This window comes from Fusarium proliferatum, assembly GCF_900067095.1.
Source record: "Fusarium proliferatum ET1 genome assembly, contig: FPRO_scaffold012, whole genome shotgun sequence".
NCBI lineage: Eukaryota > Fungi > Ascomycota > Sordariomycetes > Hypocreales > Nectriaceae > Fusarium > Fusarium proliferatum.
Window position 1 is genome coordinate 156,431 of NW_022194801.1, and position 18,608 is coordinate 175,038.

At 48.7% G+C, this 18,608-nt stretch overlaps 8 protein-coding genes across 8 annotated transcripts; 4 read left to right on the plus strand and 4 right to left on the minus strand.

Moving 5' to 3' along the window:
• Window positions 1-286: 286 nt before the first annotated feature.
• FPRO_13147 (uncharacterized protein) lies at window positions 287-1,337 on the plus strand (the record flags this gene model as incomplete). Its single annotated transcript, XM_031222567.1, has 2 exons — window positions 287-906; window positions 959-1,337. 2 exons carry the CDS (start codon window positions 287-289, stop codon window positions 1,335-1,337), a joined length of 999 nt encoding a protein of 332 aa, XP_031088014.1.
• A 633-nt stretch (window positions 1,338-1,970) lies between these two features.
• Window positions 1,971-3,542, minus strand: FPRO_13148 (uncharacterized protein; the record flags this gene model as incomplete). The annotated part of the gene is made up of 1 exon (XM_031222568.1): window positions 1,971-3,542. One exon carries the CDS (start codon window positions 3,540-3,542, stop codon window positions 1,971-1,973), a length of 1,572 nt encoding a protein of 523 aa, XP_031088015.1.
• A 4,769-nt stretch (window positions 3,543-8,311) lies between these two features.
• Window positions 8,312-10,371, plus strand: FPRO_13149 (putative UDP-glucose 6-dehydrogenase; the record flags this gene model as incomplete). Its single annotated transcript, XM_031222571.1, has 3 exons — window positions 8,312-8,384; window positions 8,567-9,042; window positions 9,103-10,371. 3 exons carry the CDS (start codon window positions 8,312-8,314, stop codon window positions 10,369-10,371), a joined length of 1,818 nt encoding a protein of 605 aa, XP_031088016.1.
• A 1,007-nt stretch (window positions 10,372-11,378) lies between these two features.
• On the plus strand, window positions 11,379-12,300 carry FPRO_13150 (uncharacterized protein; the record flags this gene model as incomplete). Its single annotated transcript, XM_031222572.1, has 2 exons — window positions 11,379-12,042; window positions 12,089-12,300. 2 exons carry the CDS (start codon window positions 11,379-11,381, stop codon window positions 12,298-12,300), a joined length of 876 nt encoding a protein of 291 aa, XP_031088017.1.
• A 373-nt stretch (window positions 12,301-12,673) lies between these two features.
• Window positions 12,674-13,682, minus strand: FPRO_13151 (putative chitosanase precursor; the record flags this gene model as incomplete). The annotated part of the gene is made up of 4 exons (XM_031222573.1): window positions 12,674-12,715; window positions 12,767-13,078; window positions 13,129-13,466; window positions 13,520-13,682. The coding sequence occupies 4 exons, from the start codon at window positions 13,680-13,682 to the stop codon at window positions 12,674-12,676; spliced, it is 855 nt and encodes a 284-aa protein (XP_031088018.1).
• Window positions 13,683-15,027: 1,345 nt separating this feature from the next.
• FPRO_13152 (uncharacterized protein) lies at window positions 15,028-16,105 on the plus strand (the record flags this gene model as incomplete). The annotated part of the gene is made up of 2 exons (XM_031222574.1): window positions 15,028-15,935; window positions 15,988-16,105. The coding sequence occupies 2 exons, from the start codon at window positions 15,028-15,030 to the stop codon at window positions 16,103-16,105; spliced, it is 1,026 nt and encodes a 341-aa protein (XP_031088019.1).
• A 161-nt stretch (window positions 16,106-16,266) lies between these two features.
• FPRO_13153 (uncharacterized protein) lies at window positions 16,267-16,700 on the minus strand (the record flags this gene model as incomplete). The annotated part of the gene is made up of 2 exons (XM_031222575.1): window positions 16,267-16,582; window positions 16,636-16,700. 2 exons carry the CDS (start codon window positions 16,698-16,700, stop codon window positions 16,267-16,269), a joined length of 381 nt encoding a protein of 126 aa, XP_031088020.1.
• Window positions 16,701-16,989: 289 nt separating this feature from the next.
• Window positions 16,990-17,355, minus strand: FPRO_13154 (uncharacterized protein; the record flags this gene model as incomplete). Its single annotated transcript, XM_031222576.1, has 1 exon — window positions 16,990-17,355. One exon carries the CDS (start codon window positions 17,353-17,355, stop codon window positions 16,990-16,992), a length of 366 nt encoding a protein of 121 aa, XP_031088021.1.
• Window positions 17,356-18,608: the final 1,253 nt, after the last annotated feature.

The following is an 18,608-nucleotide window of genomic DNA, read 5'->3' on the forward strand; positions in this document are numbered from 1 at the left end:
ACGACGACTTCATTATTGGGATTTTGAGATCATATCTGTCTATACCCACTCAATTCACCTCGACGCATCGCATATAATCACTCCCCAGGCAGTGGTTCAATTACAAAAATTCTCACCGCAGGACGGCAAAAAAGAAAAGAAAGTTAATTTGGACGAAAAGAGAAAACGGGATTGGATATCGCTACGGATCACGGTCTCACGTATAGAAAAAACGGCCTACGGAAATCACTCAGACGAAAGATACGCAGAAGATTCAGAAAGAGCTTGGAAGAGAAGACACGAGAAAATGGCCTTGGCCTTGTCAACTCGGCTCGCGGCAGCAGCCCTTTTCACCCTTTCAGTAACAGCACAGTCATCACCCGCCATGTCCATTGAGTCCTTCATTCGAGCAGCTGATGATGTTCTCCACCGACCATACGTTTCCCTGCTATCAACACCGCTCGCTGAGCGCGATGGGAACGCCACAGTCGAGCAGCTTCCCGCAGGAGATGTCCCTCTGACAAAGGATGGCTCGTTGAACATGACGGCCTGGAACATGGACACCAACGCTGCATGCCGATCAGTTCTCGGTGGACTGCACAAGAGCACAAACCCCTCTGGAACTTGCGTGTGCTATAATCTCCCCTCACTCGATGTGAAGACTGGTGTTTTTGAGGCTGATGTTCGATTGTATCAAGTTTCTCAACCCAGAGGTAGTTTTGCAGCTGTTGCACCTGAGGATATCAACGTTGGAATCTCATATAAGGGTGCAAGTGTTATGCCCATTCAGCCTGCGGATGTCAATGGCACAGGTTTAACAGGCGGTAAGCCTGGTATGGGAAAGAGACAAGAGGGAATGCAACTCCTACAATCATATATGTTGGTTGGAAAGATTGATGCGGACAAGATGACGGATAACATGACTATGTAAGATTTCACACTCCCGTCTCACTTCATTCACATATACTGACTTTCTCAGGGACGAGCTCGAATGCCATATCATGCCAACCCTCACCCTCACTGCCCGTAACAGCACAGGCAGTACCATCCGCACCAACGTCTCCATCAACGAAGCCGCTTTTCTCACTGGCGTCTTCTCCCAAGATGTTGTCATGTCCGACTTCGCCATGGCCTCAGCCGCCGTCGATGATCAGGTCGCCGCTCTCAACAACGGCACTGTTGCTTTTGTCCTCCCAGGCGTACAGCTCATGGTCCTCCCCATTGGTCTTATCATGATGAGCGTCTGGCTGCTCATCTTCGTCTTAGCTGTTGGCTTCGGCACATATGAGCGTTACAACTATGCTCTCATGTATAAACGCAGACAAGCTGTCACAATGCCCAAGAAGGCGACAATATGAAGCAGGACATGAAGTTGGGATATAATCAAGCGAGCTTTTCATTACTATCACGGCCATGCATAGCGTTGTCGACTCTTTTTTTTCTTTACTACTTTAACTCCCATAAGCGTGTCATTTCCACTCTGCCGATATTTCAGGCACCATATGTTTTTTTAGTTGATATCCGACCTCACATGGTCCCTAGATTCACTTTCTACACTACAACAATAGATAGTCTCATAGCATCAATGTACTAGCCGCTATGGCTGAACAATCACCTACTAAGCAGTATAGAGTTCATCCCCATATTGGGCATCTGGGGGAGATGCCAGATTGTGGGACGAGTCCCCTCTACATGAAACACCATCGTAAGGTACTGAACCCGGAAATCCATTTTGCCGACCCTTGTTACATGACGTTGTATCAGCCCGTTGGTGTCAAAACTGTAATGAAATTCTTGGTATCGTAATATAACATCTAACATGGCCATGCTAAGAAAATCATGGGCTAGTCGCACAACTGTAACAACTCCAACGCTGTAGAGACCGTCCAATGCAAATATGAGAAAACGTCGAATCATAGCAAACTGGTTCCTCCAACTCCTTCAAGCCATGCACATAATCGAAACGCCGCGCCGCATGACATGACTTCAACCTATGAGATTGACAATCTTCTCTCTGCACTTCTCCATCGCCCTTTAGCCCAGAGGAAGCATTCTGTGAAGACCATATACCACCCTGTTACCATCCAGAATGATAAAATGACACCCAGTCCGCCCATGAGTCGTGCGTCGACAATACCCCGTGTCATTGTCTCGCGAATAGCATCGTTCATCATAAGCCACCCGTAGATTGGAATAAGCGGCTCCTGGGACTTGAGATGCGATGAGAGTCGGTTTGTTGGGCCATTCCGCTCGCGCTTCCATTCCGAGATGGTGTCCGACATGCGCCAGGCAACCTTGTTGTTAATCTTGTCCCATGTCATCTCGCATGCGTACGATCTTGCGGCCTGGCCCATCTGGGCACGAAGGGTGTGGTCTAGACCAAGTTTCATGGCCTTGGCTACGAAACCATCGAGGTCGTCTGGAGAGATGAGGAATCCGTTTCCTCCTTGCTGGACAATGTCAGACGGGCCCCCTTCATCACGAGCAATGACTGGAACCCCACTGGCCATAGACTCCAAAACGACAAGGCCAAAGGTTTCTGTAACCGAACAATGGAGAAAAACATCGCCGCTAGCATAAGCAGTGGCGAGATCTTCGCCGACCTTAAAACCGGCGAAGATAACCTTACCCTTCTCTCGTAGAGGATCAAAAAGCTCTTGTACTTCCTTCTCGACATCGGGGTTGCGATTACCGCCAACGATATAAAGCTTGAAATTGAGTCCCCGGGCATCAAGCTCCTTTGCAGCCTTCGCCAGGAAATCGAAGCCTTTCTCGCCAGCGATTCTGGAGACTGTCACGAAAATGATCTCGCCATTAGGCGCCAGCTGTTTTCGCAGTTCTTCGCTTCTCATTCGGGGGTTGAATAACTCAGTGTTGACACCTCGTGTTAGAACCTCTAGCTTATCTGCTGGCACTTTCTGGCCCACCAAATATCGTTTCACAAAACTCGAAGGGTAGAATATGGTCTTGATTGAGGAGTGACTGAAGAGATAACTCTGGACAGCTGCGAATGCAAAGACCGCAACGTGGCTCAGCGGTGCCGGAAATAGGATGGAACAATAGCCAGCAAGATCGGTCTGGAAATTGCAGATGACGGGTATTTGCTTCTCTTTTGGCTGTTGTCGTAGTTGAAGCATGACTTGGAAACCCAGACTTGCAGGCGATGCAAGGTAGATCAGATCGGGAGGAGCATCATCGCCAAATGTTCTTGAGTACAGAGTCGAATTGCGCACCGGGTACACGATAGAGAGCTCGGGATTGAATGGGAGAGGATATCCAGTGACTCTGACTTCGGGCTGCTTATCTGCAGGGGACATAGTTGGCGATGGCGGCGGCGTAAAAGTATTGTGTTCTGTATGGTTATGTGGCGCAACCACTGCGACCTGAGCTCCATGTGCCCTTAGATGGTTAACAAGCATCAAAGTCGTGCGACTGACACCATTGACAGGCCCAAAAGACTCGGTGCAGAGGAGGATTCGCTTCCCTTTCAGGGTATCAGGAAACTTGGAGAGGTCATGGCTGGAATAGCGCGGTTGAGGAGCGGATAGAGCTTCAGCAATCATGTTGACTTGCAGCAAAGTGCTTTGGATGGAAGTTACCGTGAAGACATGCTGCGAAACAGAAAAGAGGCGGAACGCGAGTCTTTTCTCTTTCGCAATGCCCATAGCCACAAACCAACATCAGAAGAAATGCCTCGCACGTGGACAGAAACAGGGCCACGGGAGCGAGACAATACATCTCTAGAAGCACATGAGGCGCAAATTTTGGTAAGAGCGAGGCTGAATACAAGCCAGAGTAAACACCACGAGGAGGGGCTGTTGGACGCAGTTCGTCGATCTAAGGGGACCCGTGGGGGAGGGGCAAATGGAGGGGTCGATCTTGATTAGACGTCATGGTATGAACGTGAATATAGCATTGTATTGGTGAATATGGTGGCAGTCTTTGTTTCTAGGAATTCTTGAGAAACTTCGTGGCGGGCGTGCGAGAGGATCAAGGACAGACTTGTCTTGACCACCACAGGAAGCTCAAACGCATCAAAAGACCCCTTCTTTAGACTTGTAGGTCCTGTCATGCAATCACTCGATTCCAGGATCGAAAAAAACGACTGTCGGTCTTTTGCCAGAAGTTCTGGTAACAATGACTCAGCCTGGTCGATATGTAATGGTCTTTCAGGTTGGTCCCTGACATGAACCATTCGCTGAGATCTGTGTCGTTGAAGAACCCCTGCTGGAGACGTGTGGTGGGCGAATCAGAGGCCTCGCCGATATCACATTGCCCCAAGACGTTCAATCCGCCAATGATTGAGAGATCGCGAATGGCCATGGCAATTCCAGCCCCCGTGCCCAAACAGATCTTGGTCATTGGCGGCGGGTTTTGCCATATCCAACAACAATGGCTTTTGGATCGCGACTCGCGACAAACTCATCTCAGCTTGAAGATAAAAGTGTCAGTAGTCAAAATTGATCATTTCATGAAAGACATCGGAAATAGACGGAGCGCCTCCAGTAATCTCGACTCGCCAACCATGGGTTAAGCGGGAGCTATCGGCATAGGGAAATTGGTGGCGCCATTGCGAGTCGAATGGGCCTTTTAGGCAAAAGCAGAGACGTACTCCACAAAGCTCAACAGAGATGACCAACAGTTTTTAATCAAACTTATCAGAGTTGGCGGCTGGTTGCTAAGAGAAAGAGATTAGATGAAGATTCCAGTAGGTCCAGATCTCAGAAAGAACATGGTAGGAGAACAGACACGTGCAACATCACGTGGACACTATTCTTCCTTCTCAACAACCACCTGACTTTGTCCTGGGATGAGGACTAGAGTTGTCCAATTTATGAAGAATGAACGAAGAACCCTCTGTCTGGTTGTAAGTCTACCAAGTGCCCGGCTGTGTCGCAAATGTGGTCTCATCCAATATGTTTGCGTGGATATATCTGGAACGACGTAGAATTGAGGCTTCCAAATTGGAGACAACTTGACCAGGGCATGCCAGAAAATCGCGCCTCTGCCTTGATATACCTTGAATTGTTCTCTATAGTCCAAGCGAAGTGGAATTCATCAACGGCGATACCCCTCTCGCGGATGATCTGAATAGAGTCGCTTCGCGGTAATAAACATCTGATGGTCTGGTGTTTAGGAACCCGCCGACATGCCTAGCGAGCTCGAATGTTGATGGAATCGACGGGCCGATCCACTGTCGCGACCGGAATCCCCAAATACCCATCAACATGGGCATTGAGCTTCTGTGGACACATGAGCTGTCTGTCTTGCTGCTACAGACACGGCTCGCAGCCTCCGTTGAAGGCCCCATCATCTTCCCGGCTTGGCTCATGAATCCCATGCGAGCTCATGACGCAGAGGTCCCCGGCATCATGACACCCATCAATAGTCGCTACTAGAGCCGAATAGAGTGGGAATGGGATTAATTAGTTACAAGGGTCTGGGTTATTAGCTCGGTGGGATGCCCACCCGGTGACAATCGGAGGCTCAAGATATGCACCAAGAGATGGACAATATCTTGCAGCTTGCTGACCGACCAATAAACACGAAGTCAAGTGCTTTTGCTCAATAATTCTGAGTCGGGATCCCATAGATCCTCTTGGTAACAGTTCAGTCATCGGCTGCTGGCATCCCAGCCCTCCACAGCCGTCAGTGATGGATTAGAGTGTTGGTTGCCAAATTAGCGCTCAGCCGCAACATAATCTTTTTGGGTCAGTCAGCGCAGAGAGGCTGGGCTGGCTGAATACTAGCCTTTCATGATACATGAACGATGAGAATGCATACGTATATCTATGAAGAACAACTGATTAACTCTTGGCATCACCTAAGACCAATCTCTTCATGGGTTAATGTCCGTCTTGATTATTTTCCCCTTGTGCGACTCCTGAGAAAGGAAGCTGGCTAGAGTTTTGACGAGTCAAATAGGAACCATATGATTATGAGAATTGCAATACCTAATCAACCCGTGTCGTAGCCGCGCCGATCACGATGATTTGTTTCAGAATAGGCTGACGATTATCGCCAAGCTCGAATTAAGCGTCACCTCGTCCAACACCCGACAGACTACCTATTCGAATGAGTTTCCAGAAGAGTAATCCGAGAGCTTGCGAAGCATCGCGAGTATGTGTGGCTCGATTCTATTTCTGCCAGACTGCCAGTGTCAATGTCAGCATTGACATATACTGCGGAGTCGGCCGAGTAAGCACAGTGCTTTTCTTCCTTCTGAGTCGGTAAGACTCCGGTTTTTGTTAGCAGAATGACGGGCATCACAAAGTGTTCAATCAGCGACCCCTGAGGCGCTATACTCCATGCCCCATCGGCCGAGCTGGCATCGGGTGAAATGAGACCAATCGATATTACGGCGTCTCACTCTTGTGGTTGTTGGCCGCCATCATGGATTATGAATTGTCTTGGTATTGAAGTTTGTGAGGGCCCCAAGGCGCCTGCTAATCGAGATACTGTCTAAGACAAGTACCCAAGGAATTGGGTTTTGCTTCTCAAGCGTGCCAGTCTATAGGCAATTCTGTATTTTAATGTCTTGGACAATTCCCTCCCTGATACCACAATAAAGACATGTACTCCGTAGGTTGTTGCCTTCACCGTCTTGTCCCTATTCCCGTTAGTCGCCTCATTATCACCTTTTGCATGCCATGCCATTTCAGCCGGGGGTTGTGGCTACGTATCCGTTGTAACGAGTCGTTGCAGCAGAGAATTAACCCCTGTCTATCAGTTGGTCGAAATCTCGGCAACCTCAAAACATTGACTTGTTGATCTTCAAATCATGTCAGCCTCGCAGGAATGAAGATATCCAGTACCAGAGGACATCTATCAGGCGATGCACGGAGGGCGCATTCCGCTGAAAATTCTGCACCTCGTGTTCTGTTTTCACGAGCACACCAAGTTCTTTTTTGATGTCGGTCAGCTTCATGAGGCTGAGGCGATGTAACTTGGCCTAGATCAACTTGTTCGTCCTGATGGCGATTGGGACTGTTACGATGACAGCATCGCCCGTGCACCCTGACATCGTGAATCGACAGCGGGAATGGATCGTTTCTGTAAGAAACAGTCTGGTCTGGTCTGGTCTCTTCCCGTCCCCAGCAAGATACCTACTGCAGGGCATACAGTAGCGAAGAGTCCATGTTCCGTTTGATAGCTTGGGTGATATGAGGAACAGTGCGTTGGACAGTGCATAACCGGGATGTGGACCCTGGCTTTGGTACCCGTAGTTCCTTGTCAGAGCATTTGGTGGATTATTTGCTTTTAGACTATGTTCGTTAGATTCTGATAATATTGGCTGTTAGTCTAATTAGAGATAGTGACGGTGTCCACCTCGAGATAACCTCATGCCATTTGAGTTTGCTGATCTGAGACTAGGTAGAGAATTTATTCCGATCTATAGCTCGTATGCATAATTCCTCCAGAATAAACTCACCGACAAGCGTCAACCAACAGTCACCAACCCTCAATTTATAAGCTTAGCCGTGCAAGGCATGTGGGGGTTGTATTGGAGGGACCTGGTTTGCGCGGGAGTGGAGGGGCTTGCGCAGCCCAGCCTTGTAGCGCACCGTGCCTTATCTGATGGATACTGTACTTACAGTGCTATTGGATTGGATTGGATCATTTCTCGATCCAATTCCAGGGCCCCTCGAGCTCTCAAAAGTACCCTTTTCAGCGGGCTGCAGTGGCCACGGTACCTGCATTCAGAACCCCCCTCCGTGAGAAGGTGTCTGTGTGCCTGGAATCCCTGAAAATCCAATGAACGAATCCCTGCCCCTCCAAGAATCGACACCACACACAGCACACCTGCTGCCGTTCGCTCCCTTGAAAAGTTGGCGGCGGGCGGGCAGGCGGCGGGCGGGCAGAACGAGATATGTACCTGCTGTAGGGAAGGATTGTGGAAAAGAACAAAGGTACTAACTTAAACTAATGGGAATAATCTCACCGCCTTAATTTCTCGTGCCAAAAAGTTACTCCCCAATCGTTGCGTGGCTTCAACGACTGCCCCTCCACCGGCCTTTGCCTTTGCCTTGGGTAAGGGTAGTCTCCCTCCGTCCTTCTCCAGTCTCCTCCAGAGCCCAGAGAGAAAGTAGTGCCCCCCTTTTTCCTATTAGCTCACCTTGACTGCAACGTTGAAGTGGGAATATCTTTTCTAGCCTCCCTTGCCTTTGCTTCCACCTCCTTTATAAACCTCCCCATTCCCTCCCATCTCTCTCCAAGCCCTTACACTCGCTAGCATACTACGTGTGTCGATTCGTGACCTCGTTTGCGCGCATCGTCTCTACAGATTGTTCTTTGCCTTGTCTGTAATATCTTCATACCGCCTCTGATCATCATGTCTTCAAACGGTACTCAGGAGGCCCCCATTGAGGTACGCCGCATCTGCTGTGTCGGTGCTGGTTACGTTGGTAAGTTGCAGAAACCTTTTCCAATCGATTCTCCATGAGAGAGCAAAAAGCTGGTGTATCGGATTTGCGAGAGTTGTGGCAATGCACTCGATATCATGACTGCGCGCTTATCAACCCCTCGGGACCTATACACCGCTCCAATAACGCAATTGAGTTCCAACAAACTAACAAATTTCATACAGGTGGCCCTACCGCTGCTGTCGTCGCTTTCCAGAACCCCCACATTCAGGTCACTGTCGTTGACCGAGACACCACTCGCATTCGCCGCTGGAACTCCCGCCACCCCCCTATCTACGAGCCTGGTCTGCACGATATCGTCCGAATTGCCCGTGACGGTGGCCGACCTACCAAGATCTCCAATGAGCCTACCACTGACAGTGAGGGTTCCTCTGCCGAGGAGGGCGAGATCACAGTTGCTGAGCGCAAGCCCAACCTGTTCTTCTCCACCGACATTGCCAAGCACATTGGCGAGGCCGATATTGTCCTTGTTGCCGTTAACACTCCCACCAAGTACCGTGGTGTTGGTGCCGGCAGCGCCACTGATATGACCGCTTTCGAAGCTGTCACTGGTGTCGTTGCTCAGTACGCCCGCGAGGGAGCCATCATTGTCGAGAAGTCGACTGTTCCTTGCCGAACTGCCCAGCTTGTCGCTGATACTGTAAGCACATGGTAAATTCTGCAGCAGAAGAGAGGTCAAATGCTAACAACGTGATTCAAGCTTAACATGCACCGCCCTGGTGTCCATTTCGAGATTCTCTCCAACCCCGAGTTTTTGGCTGCCGGTACCGCTGTCAACGATCTCCTCTACCCTGACCGTATCCTGATCGGTTCCGCTCCTACCCCCTCCGGTAAGCGAGCTGCCGAGGCTCTCGTCAAGGTTTACAACGCCTGGATTCCTCGCGAGCGCATTCTGACCACCAACGTCTGGTCTTCCGAGCTCGCTAAGCTTGTTGCCAACTCTATGCTGGCTCAGCGTATCTCCTCCATCAACTCCATCTCCGCTGTCTGCGAGCAGACTGGCGCTGATGTCGATGAGGTTGCCCGTGCTGTCGGTGTTGACCCCCGTATTGGTAACAAGTTCTTGATGGCTGGTATCGGCTTCGGTGGTAGCTGCTTCAAGAAGGATGTTCTCAACCTCGTCTACCTTGCTGAGACCATGGGTCTTCCCGAGGTCGCTGAGTACTGGCGCCAGGTTGTCAAGATGAACGAGTATGCCCGTGACCGTTTCTCCAACCGCGTCATCAAGTGTCTCAACAACACTCTCGTTGGCAAGAAGGTTACCATTCTTGGCTTCGCTTTCAAGAAGAACACCTCCGATACCCGTGAGGCTCCCGCTCTTGAGATGATCAAGACCCTTCTTGAGGAGCGCCCCCGTGAGGTGGCTGTCTTCGATCCCTGCTGTAACCCTCTGGTCATCAAGGCCGAGATCAAGGAGCTCCTCGGACCCCTTGCTGAGGGACACAACATCACTGTCCATGGCAATGCCTACGATGCTTGCGAGTCCAGTACCGCCATCATCATTGCTACTGAGTTCGACGAGTTCCGTAACCAGCCTCCTCCTCCTCCCGCCCCTACACCTGCCGTCCAATCTAAGACCATTGGCCGCAAGCCTAACCCCAAGGCCGACCCTCGTCCTTTCGAGAGCGCCACCCCCAGTGCCAACGAACTTCTCGCTCTCCACAAGCACCTTGTCCAACGTGCTGATGTCCAATCCCATGACCCTCTGGACCGCTTCAACGTCGAGCCCAGCTGTGAAGACGACTGCCCCGACTGCATCCAGGAACGTGAGAGCAAGGACACTGGCTTCGCCACAGGAATGGGAAGCTCCGAGGAGTACAAGCCCAAGGAGCGCGTTGACTGGGTCCGCATTTCTGAGAGCATGGCCAAGCCCCGTTGGGTCTTTGACGGCCGTGGTGTCATCGACTCTCGAGAGATGGTCAAGCTTGGTGTTCGCGTCGAGAGTGTTGGTCGCCAGCACCGCTTCTAAGTGTCTCACCTGGTTTTGAGACAGACACAATTTTTTCGACGGCCGACTTTTAGATTTCTTGATTGTATGAATTCGTCGACTGTTGGCTAAGATTATACCGTTTTTAATAAGCATGAAATGACATATGGACGTGGTTGATGATACACGCCGAGATACACTGGAAGGACATGGCGGATGCACGGCGTGAACAGGTGAAGATGTTTACTGGACATAGATTTAGATTCGAAGATGTTAAAAATGCGATGCGAGAGCAATGTTTCCGTTACCTGCTATCTGATGTCCATGGCACCTTGATTGAATTATGGCCCTGTAGCCGTTTGGACTTTGGCGATGGACAGATCAGATTACCCCATGTCTATTAATTAAGCTTAAGATGGGGAGGCTAAGTAGGTACATACTAACTGAAATATTTCATAGCGGTTCGGCTATCACGATCGCTATCTATCATGGTGTTCGCGTCAGTCAATTTGTTTCATGACTAATCCACCATGATCCTGTCCTGAGACGAAGCTTCAACCACCTTGTTTCAGCCGATTGACCAGGCGTCTCACCTCTGAACCTCTAGTGTAACAGGCTATCACCGGAAGACTACTTGTTTCCCAAGCCCAGCCGTCATGTTCCCTGCAACAACGTTCTCGATCTCGCTCCACGTAGCATCGTGCCCTGCACTTGATACAGATTACTACTCTCCTTTGGGCACGCGTTTCATCATGCATCGAGGAGTACCGTCGCCGTGGTTCGCCTCCTCGTGCGTACTTCTCGTCCCGAGACATTTGTCGTCTTTGTCTTCCTGTTGAACGGGTGACATCTTGGTCTCGCTACCATACGCTCTTTAACCATATTGGTATCACTTTTGTGTTATCCCGGGGCTGTGCCTCTATATTCTTTCGCTTATTATTCAATTGCTGGCTGCAGGCGGCTCATCCTGTCCTGTCTTGTCTTCGAGGCCTAAACGTACGGGCCACCATCGTCGACTTGGGATATAATCGAGGCAGCTATTCGTCGAGATGAGATTGTCATGGGCCAGACAGGCCGCAATTACAGGCCTCGTCGCTGTCGCCATAGCAGACGTCTTGCCGCCGGACGACATTCCACTCATGTGCGTGACGATCTGTGGTCCAATCGTCGAGTTGACAGCAAAATGTGATGTTCACAACCATCGCCTCGCGAAGCGACAGCCAAACCCTGAGTGGGTTCCAAAGTTGGCCGTGGAACCGCTCGAGGATGATGGACTGCACAAGAGAAGCTTTTCTATCATTAGGGCTGCACCGACGTCATTTCCTCCACAGTTCGAGCCTCAAGAGAGCACGACATCGTCGACTTCAACTTCAACGTCAAGGTCAACACCAACGTCGACTACCAAGTCTACGCTGGCATCAATGAAATGGGTTGCGGACGACACCAGTGCGGAGGAGCAGACAATGACAATGAGACGTACCTTGATAAGTTCATCGTTTGTCAGCTCGGAAGTAACGCAACCGACCAAGACTCTTCAGGGTGATTCTGGTACAGCGAGCATCACTAGTTGGGGGGCTAGTTTGCAGACCCAGTCACTAGTTCCAGAGGATGATCCGGAGAGGGAATGTGTATGCAACAACAAGAGCTTTGATGTGGCCAAGATCGCAGCGCTATGTCAAGACTGCATCGTCGTTGATGGACACAAGCAAAACAGTGAGTCTCCATGCTCAAACTCACTAACCAGCTGCTAACGAAAAAGACCTGGATATTATCGTGCGGTCATGCGGGTTCAAGCCGCTTACTTACACTCCTGACCAGGACAAAGCGGCGGATAACGTTCGGGTCGAGGCGACGCGGCCGACTGCCATGGGTGCGAAGCAAGACGCGACGAATGCAGGTGCTGGATTAGAGTCTGGTGGTAATTGGGTTATTATTTTCACTTCATTGTTAGGAATCGCCTTGGCGGTATGAGTTGCGTTCGATTTCAACACTTTAGATATGTAGATCATAGCGCTTGCGACAAGCTTTCCTTTCTCACTTACTATATCCAAGTTTAGATAAAACACTCGTTGAACGAAGATATCCTTGTCTATTACTATCATCTACTGGTTTGCGCGGTTCCTTCAGTGATGGCGTGTGACGATTGTATAGATAGTGAGTGCTGTGCGTGAAGCAGAAGGTATTAAAAGTGTACAATTAGGTATTCTATGTCTATGATGGCTTCTTCTATATGCAACCCAATGCCCAATATTAACAGTTCATATAACAAACATTAGGTACGTGGCACGAAACATCTCCAGAATCATGAGCCGCCGAAGCCCACTATGCATACACCCTCTTGTGTTCAAACTACCATGGCAGCCATAGCCGAGGCGACGAGTAGACCCTATCACGATGTCAGTACAACTTGAAATGACACAAAAGGGTAATATCTTACCATTCCCCATGTACCAGGCCATAAGTAAGAGGCACCACTGTCGGTGTCCTCGATTCGAGCGACCAGCTTATCTCCGACACCACCGAGACTCTCTTCGAAGTCTTTGAAGTTTTTGGCGTCCCAGTCGGCACCGTCTTCTCCTGGCACAGCGTCGCTACCAGGGAAGGCGATATACAATACATCATCTTCATCGTGGCCATTGTCGCCGTTCATGCCATCACCGAAGCAAGCCGTTGCAAGGGAGATGGAGGCCTCTCCGACCATTGCTTCATCACCATCATCGCCATTCTCGTCGCCCCAGATGCCGTAAAACTAACAAAGTCAGCAATCATTCCGCGTTCAAAGAGAGTCAATTGTTTTACCATTTTGTCGCCGCATACAACAGCCATCACACTCAATGGCTTGATGCCGTGCTTTTGCGCATCGAAAGTTGGCCAGTTCTTCTTCGTACCCACGTTTCCGAACACCACGTAAGGATGAATATTGGCATCGAGGTCCTTCTGGTCCGTGCCATACGACTTGAGCTGGTCTTGAAAGGACGTGACAGATTGTGTGTCGCCTGATGAGCCACAGCGTCCATCATCTGCAGAACTGCCCTGGACTCCATCGCAGTCGATGTCCATGTTGACGAGCTTGCCTCTGGTGCCCTGGAGATATATCACATTGTAGTCCTTGAGATGGTCGCCGCAGTAGACGTATGCTGCTACTGATTAGTCGCGGTTGCAACTGCAACGCGGATCTTGGAAGGCTTACAGCCATCGTCGCCGTCGGCACTGTGGAAGCCTTCTGCGAGAGTATCATTGCAAGAGCCTTGTTTTATGATGCTCTCTTTGAAAGCCTTGATGTTATCGGGGACATCGCGACAGGAAGCCAGAGTGGCGATCGACGCGAAAAGGAGAAATCGAAGGGAACCCATGTCGATGAATCTGCGACCGAAATGAAGTAGCGAGCGTGGGGAAAAGGAAAGGCCGATCAAATCAATCGCGATAGTTGATCTCTATCTTTATGTTTAAATGTCTATGGAAATATCCCCCTATCAACCTCGGGGCGAGAGTGGTTTTATTCAAAGAGCTCATTTTTTGCTTGCATGCAGGCAGTGATCCTCGTCCAATTTACTCGGAACCGAAAGTCCTGGGCTCGCTCCCTACAGAGTTGCAAGCTGAGGGCTTAGGCTCCCTCCAAGGGGTATCAGGGTGCATTATCCCCCGCCAAGACGGGTCGATCTGGTCTAGAACGGAATAATTTGCTAGCATTAAGCATATTTATAACCTTTGGACCATCGGCTGTTGTTTTTTGCTTCTACAGGGCGAAATCTTGCAGATTGGGAAATTAGTCCGCCTAGTTAAGATCCAGATTGGTAAGGCTCTCGTTTATTGTATCACTGCACTGCACTGCATTTTAACGAACCCAGTCAGTAATGATTGACGCGAGGGACAGATTAGGCAAATGAGACCAGAGATGTGATTTGCTGGGGCTATTATTCTTGTCAAGTTAGAATGGATATGAGACAGGGTTACCCTATGTTTTCTCACCTGAACCAACACATTCAGGTATACAATAGAAACCCACAATCGAACGAATCAGTCCATCAATGGATCTAACTTTCTCTGATGTTTCTGTGACCTCAATATGTATAACCCTTGATGAGTTGACAACCGTTCATCATATTAAGCTTCAATCACGATTAATTGTATGCACCATGAAACAAAGACAAAAATCATCGATGTTCCATCGACGTACATGACCTTCCAACACTCGTGCTATTGGATTCAGTAATATTTTACGGTACTTTTCCTTATTATCTTTAGTTTGCCATTGTCCTATGCCATTGTCCTATGGTCCTATCTTATTATTGGCCCCAAACATTTCGTCCGAGGCCATGTTCCCGCATGACAACAGCTCAATGAACCATCCTCGGCAGCATCCATAGCAATGAAGCAAAGAATCGGGTCACTATATGGAAATCAAAGTCAATCACATCGTTATCTCCTAATCTCAGACATATGGACCCTATTGATCAATGACAGTTACACTTCCAAGAATTGGTAAGAAGTGCATCAATTCGTCCGTCTCGGCCTCCGTACGGCCGAACAAAATAGCTGTGAAACTAACACAGACGATCGTTGGTAACCAAGCTTTGTCCGTGAATTCGTCCGTACCTCGACCGGAGGCCATAGATATATAAGAAAGCAGTGAGGATAGTTATATAGCAAAATATAGACCATCAGTGTTTCTATTCATTTAATTTACCAATAATCACAATGTCTGCTCAGCTCCAGCATAATGCCGCCTGGGAGGCCAGCCCTCTTGCATTCCTGTCCCGCCAATTCATCGAAGGAGTTCCCAAGACCCCCAAAGGCGTCACTCTTTCCGGGAAAACAGCTCTCATCACGGGCTCAAACGTTGGATTGGGATTTGAATGTGCTCGTCAACTTCTAGCCCTCGATCTTTCACAATTGATCATTGCTGTGCGGAACCAAACGAGAGGTGACAGTGCAGCACAGAAACTACGCAACGAGTTCCCAGAGGCAAAGATTGAAGTGTCGTTGGTTGACATGGCTTCGTACAAATCGATCCAAAGCTTCGTCAAGTGGTGTGAGACTTTGCCTCGACTCGATATTGCCATACTGAACGCTGGATTGAGCAGACCTCAGTTTGAGCGATCGGACGAATCCAAACATGAAATGACATGCCAGATCAACTACCTCTCCACTGCCCTCCTGGCTATCCTTCTTTTACCCGTCCTCAAGAAGAAGCGTGGAACTTCTGAGCCTGCGCATCTCGCTCTCGTTGGCTCTGACATGTCATACTGGGCTCATTGGACTGGAACAAGCGATGCCATCTGGGATACAGTCGACGACCCTTCCAGCTGGTCCAGCAATGGCGCCTATCAGATATCCAAGCTTCTTCTTATCATGTTTGTCGGAAAACTTTCCGAGTACGTCTCGCCCGACGAAGTCATTGTCAACTTCCCCAATCCCGGCGCGTGCAGGGGAACAGAATTTGGAACAGATGGTAAGAGGAGCAAGATTGAGCAGTTTTGGATGGGTATCGCCAAACCTATTGTTGGAAGAACAGTCTCTACTGGCGCAAGATCCTACGTTGATGCTGTTGCTGTGAAGGGCAAAGAAAGCCATGGCAGCTTTGTTGGCGAGGGCAAGATTAAGCCGTGAGTACTTTGAAGCTGGCCGCGACGAAAATGCACTAATTGAATTTGACAGATACCCACAGATTATGTACGAGCCGGTGGGAAAGGCACTTCAAGAGACGGCTTGGAATGATTTGATGAAGGAATTGAGTTTTGTGAAGCCTCTGGAAATACTCAAAGACAGCAACTGAGCTGATCTTTGCGGACGAGGACCAGGCATGAATGTATATTAGGAAGAGCCAAAGAGATAGAAATAGTCAGAGAATGTAGTCAATGAAGTCAACAGTACTAAGTCTCGTCATCCGCGCTTTGTTTGATCTTGGTCAGCACAATCGACTCCATTGCTCTTCGCTTACATCCGCTCAATGTCTTCAACAATAGTCGTATCGTCGTAGAATCGAACCTTTTTCACCACCTTCACCGACGGAGCATTGCCCCCAATTTGGACCTTTTTGAAGTTGCCCTGACCATGTAGTCTGGTTGCTTCCATTCCAAAGTATGCTCGCCATCGGCCGCTGTCGATGAAAGCAAGGAGAATGCTGAGTTGCAGATCTGTCCAACGAAGGATCGTCAGTAGGGCAAAGAGAGAGAAAAGGATGTAAAAGATAATGAGGCCCCATGGTATCGATCCATCTTGCTGAAGTTCTCCTTCGATATTCGCCAATGTGCTGCTCTATTGGTCAGATGTAGTATTTAATATGTCGCTGAGGTAGTGACGCACTGGTTCGAAGAGATGTTCTCAGAATTGTAGGCTCCAAGGGGCATTTGGTAGTTTCGAGAACTCATTCTGCTTATCAAGCCACTTGAATTGAACAGTTTGATCATGATGAAGGAAAAGGGTTGTGTGATCCGTGCTTAGCCATGACCTGTCTCTTGTTTATACCTGTGAAAGAAGACACAAAGGATAAAAGGTCTTCTAATCGTCATTTCTATACAAAAAGTTTCTTTCTTACACATGACTACCCCCGAACCTTCTTTCAACAGAAGTTCCTCCTCGATTGATATGTCACCTTACAAGCCACTCTCCCAAAGAACTCTATAATCCACCCTTCACGCCATGAATCTTGACCCCGTGTTACCAGTTTTCGCCAATAGGCGTCTCCTTTGGGGATGTTCTTGTTGTTCTTGTTGTTCTTGCTGCTGCTGCTGTGGCGGGCTGTGCTGCTGTTGCTCTTTTCTTATAGGAACCCATCGAAGAATAGTTTAGAACCCGATAATTTCCCAGTACTTGTGTTTGCTCGTCATTTACGCAGCCAAAGTTCTCAGCGTCATATGATGCTTCAATGGCGGCACATACGGTATGGTGAATATCGTCCAGTAGCTGCTCCTCCCTTTGTCGCTGGAAGAAGATGAAGACAACACCGAGAATGAGACCAAGGATGCACACGGCTGTGCTGAAGGTCAAGATGCACACAGTTAAAAATCCGTTGCTGTAGTCCATTTTGGGCAACGTAGACAAGGTATCTGTTGTGTTGCGATTGCTCGTATCAGCAAATGATGGAATTGGTTTGAAGCGAATTGGCGAGCTGGAGCAGGAAGTTCTCCAAAAAAAAAAAAAGTTGTGATTTTAAATTGGCTTGAAGAAGAGTAACAATATTCTGTGCACATTTAACTTGTATTTAAATTGTGTGTGAATTCGGAGTGCACCTATATAAAGTTACTGAGTGCTATGGTGGCATGTTTTTAGTTTTGGGATAAGACCTGTGGCAGAAATACCGAAAGAATGTGATGTGAACACACTCATCTATAGGCTTACAGGTGAAGGAGAGAGTTTAGTTATGAAGATCGAGTGAACTGTATAACATGCCAGGGTCTAATTACTCTGCAAAAGAGGCTTGGTGATGATAGATGTAGAATAGACCGCCAAAGATAGTGTGCACTATATAGTAAGACGCCGAGGCGGTAGCTTGTAGTTGATTCCACCGGAAGTTATTTTTTTTGCCTCTGGTTGTCACTGTCTGATTCGATTTGTGGTCAGAGAGGTGTCATCGTGGCCGCATTGGAAGACTGCGAGTAGGTGGCTTGGCCAGCTGATGCAACAGAAAGAGTTCATGATTTTTGATGATGGTATGGCTATCTGCCCCGTAACCTACATGAGAGATCCTGCTATGTAGAAGTGTTGGTGTTTTCTCAGTTGCCTTGAGCATGGCACTAGTGGCCTGTCATGTGGAAGATATAGTTCACTAACTTACGAATCCTTTTCACCTTAATCAAAAAGATACTACCGAAGAGGATATTTATGGTTTGATTCTGCTCAAAAACAGGGTTGATCAACAGCTGGCCTCACCTGTTAGTCTCACCAGACTCTTCCTCCTTTTTGGACCTGCACTACCTTACTATATTGGTACAGCTATTGTTTTCAAAAACTCTTATACTGCGAAACATGACTGAATTAGGAAGCAGAGCCCTACCTTCGCGCGAACAAAGGCAAATCTGCACTTATTCTAAGGTAATGCTGAAGTTCAAAGAGTGGTCGCCGAAACACAGAGAAGGAAGCTCATTCATGATATCTAGCGACAGTCACTTACAGACAGGCATATGCCGTCCCTTCGATACGCAGGGAACACAACTTCTGCAGATTTCTACATCTTACTCGGCACCAGCTTCAGATTCCTCAGTCAAGTTATAGATTGTTGGTGACAAGTCACCAACAGCCGTGGCTGCAATATGACAAGAGCTGCATTTCGTATCCGA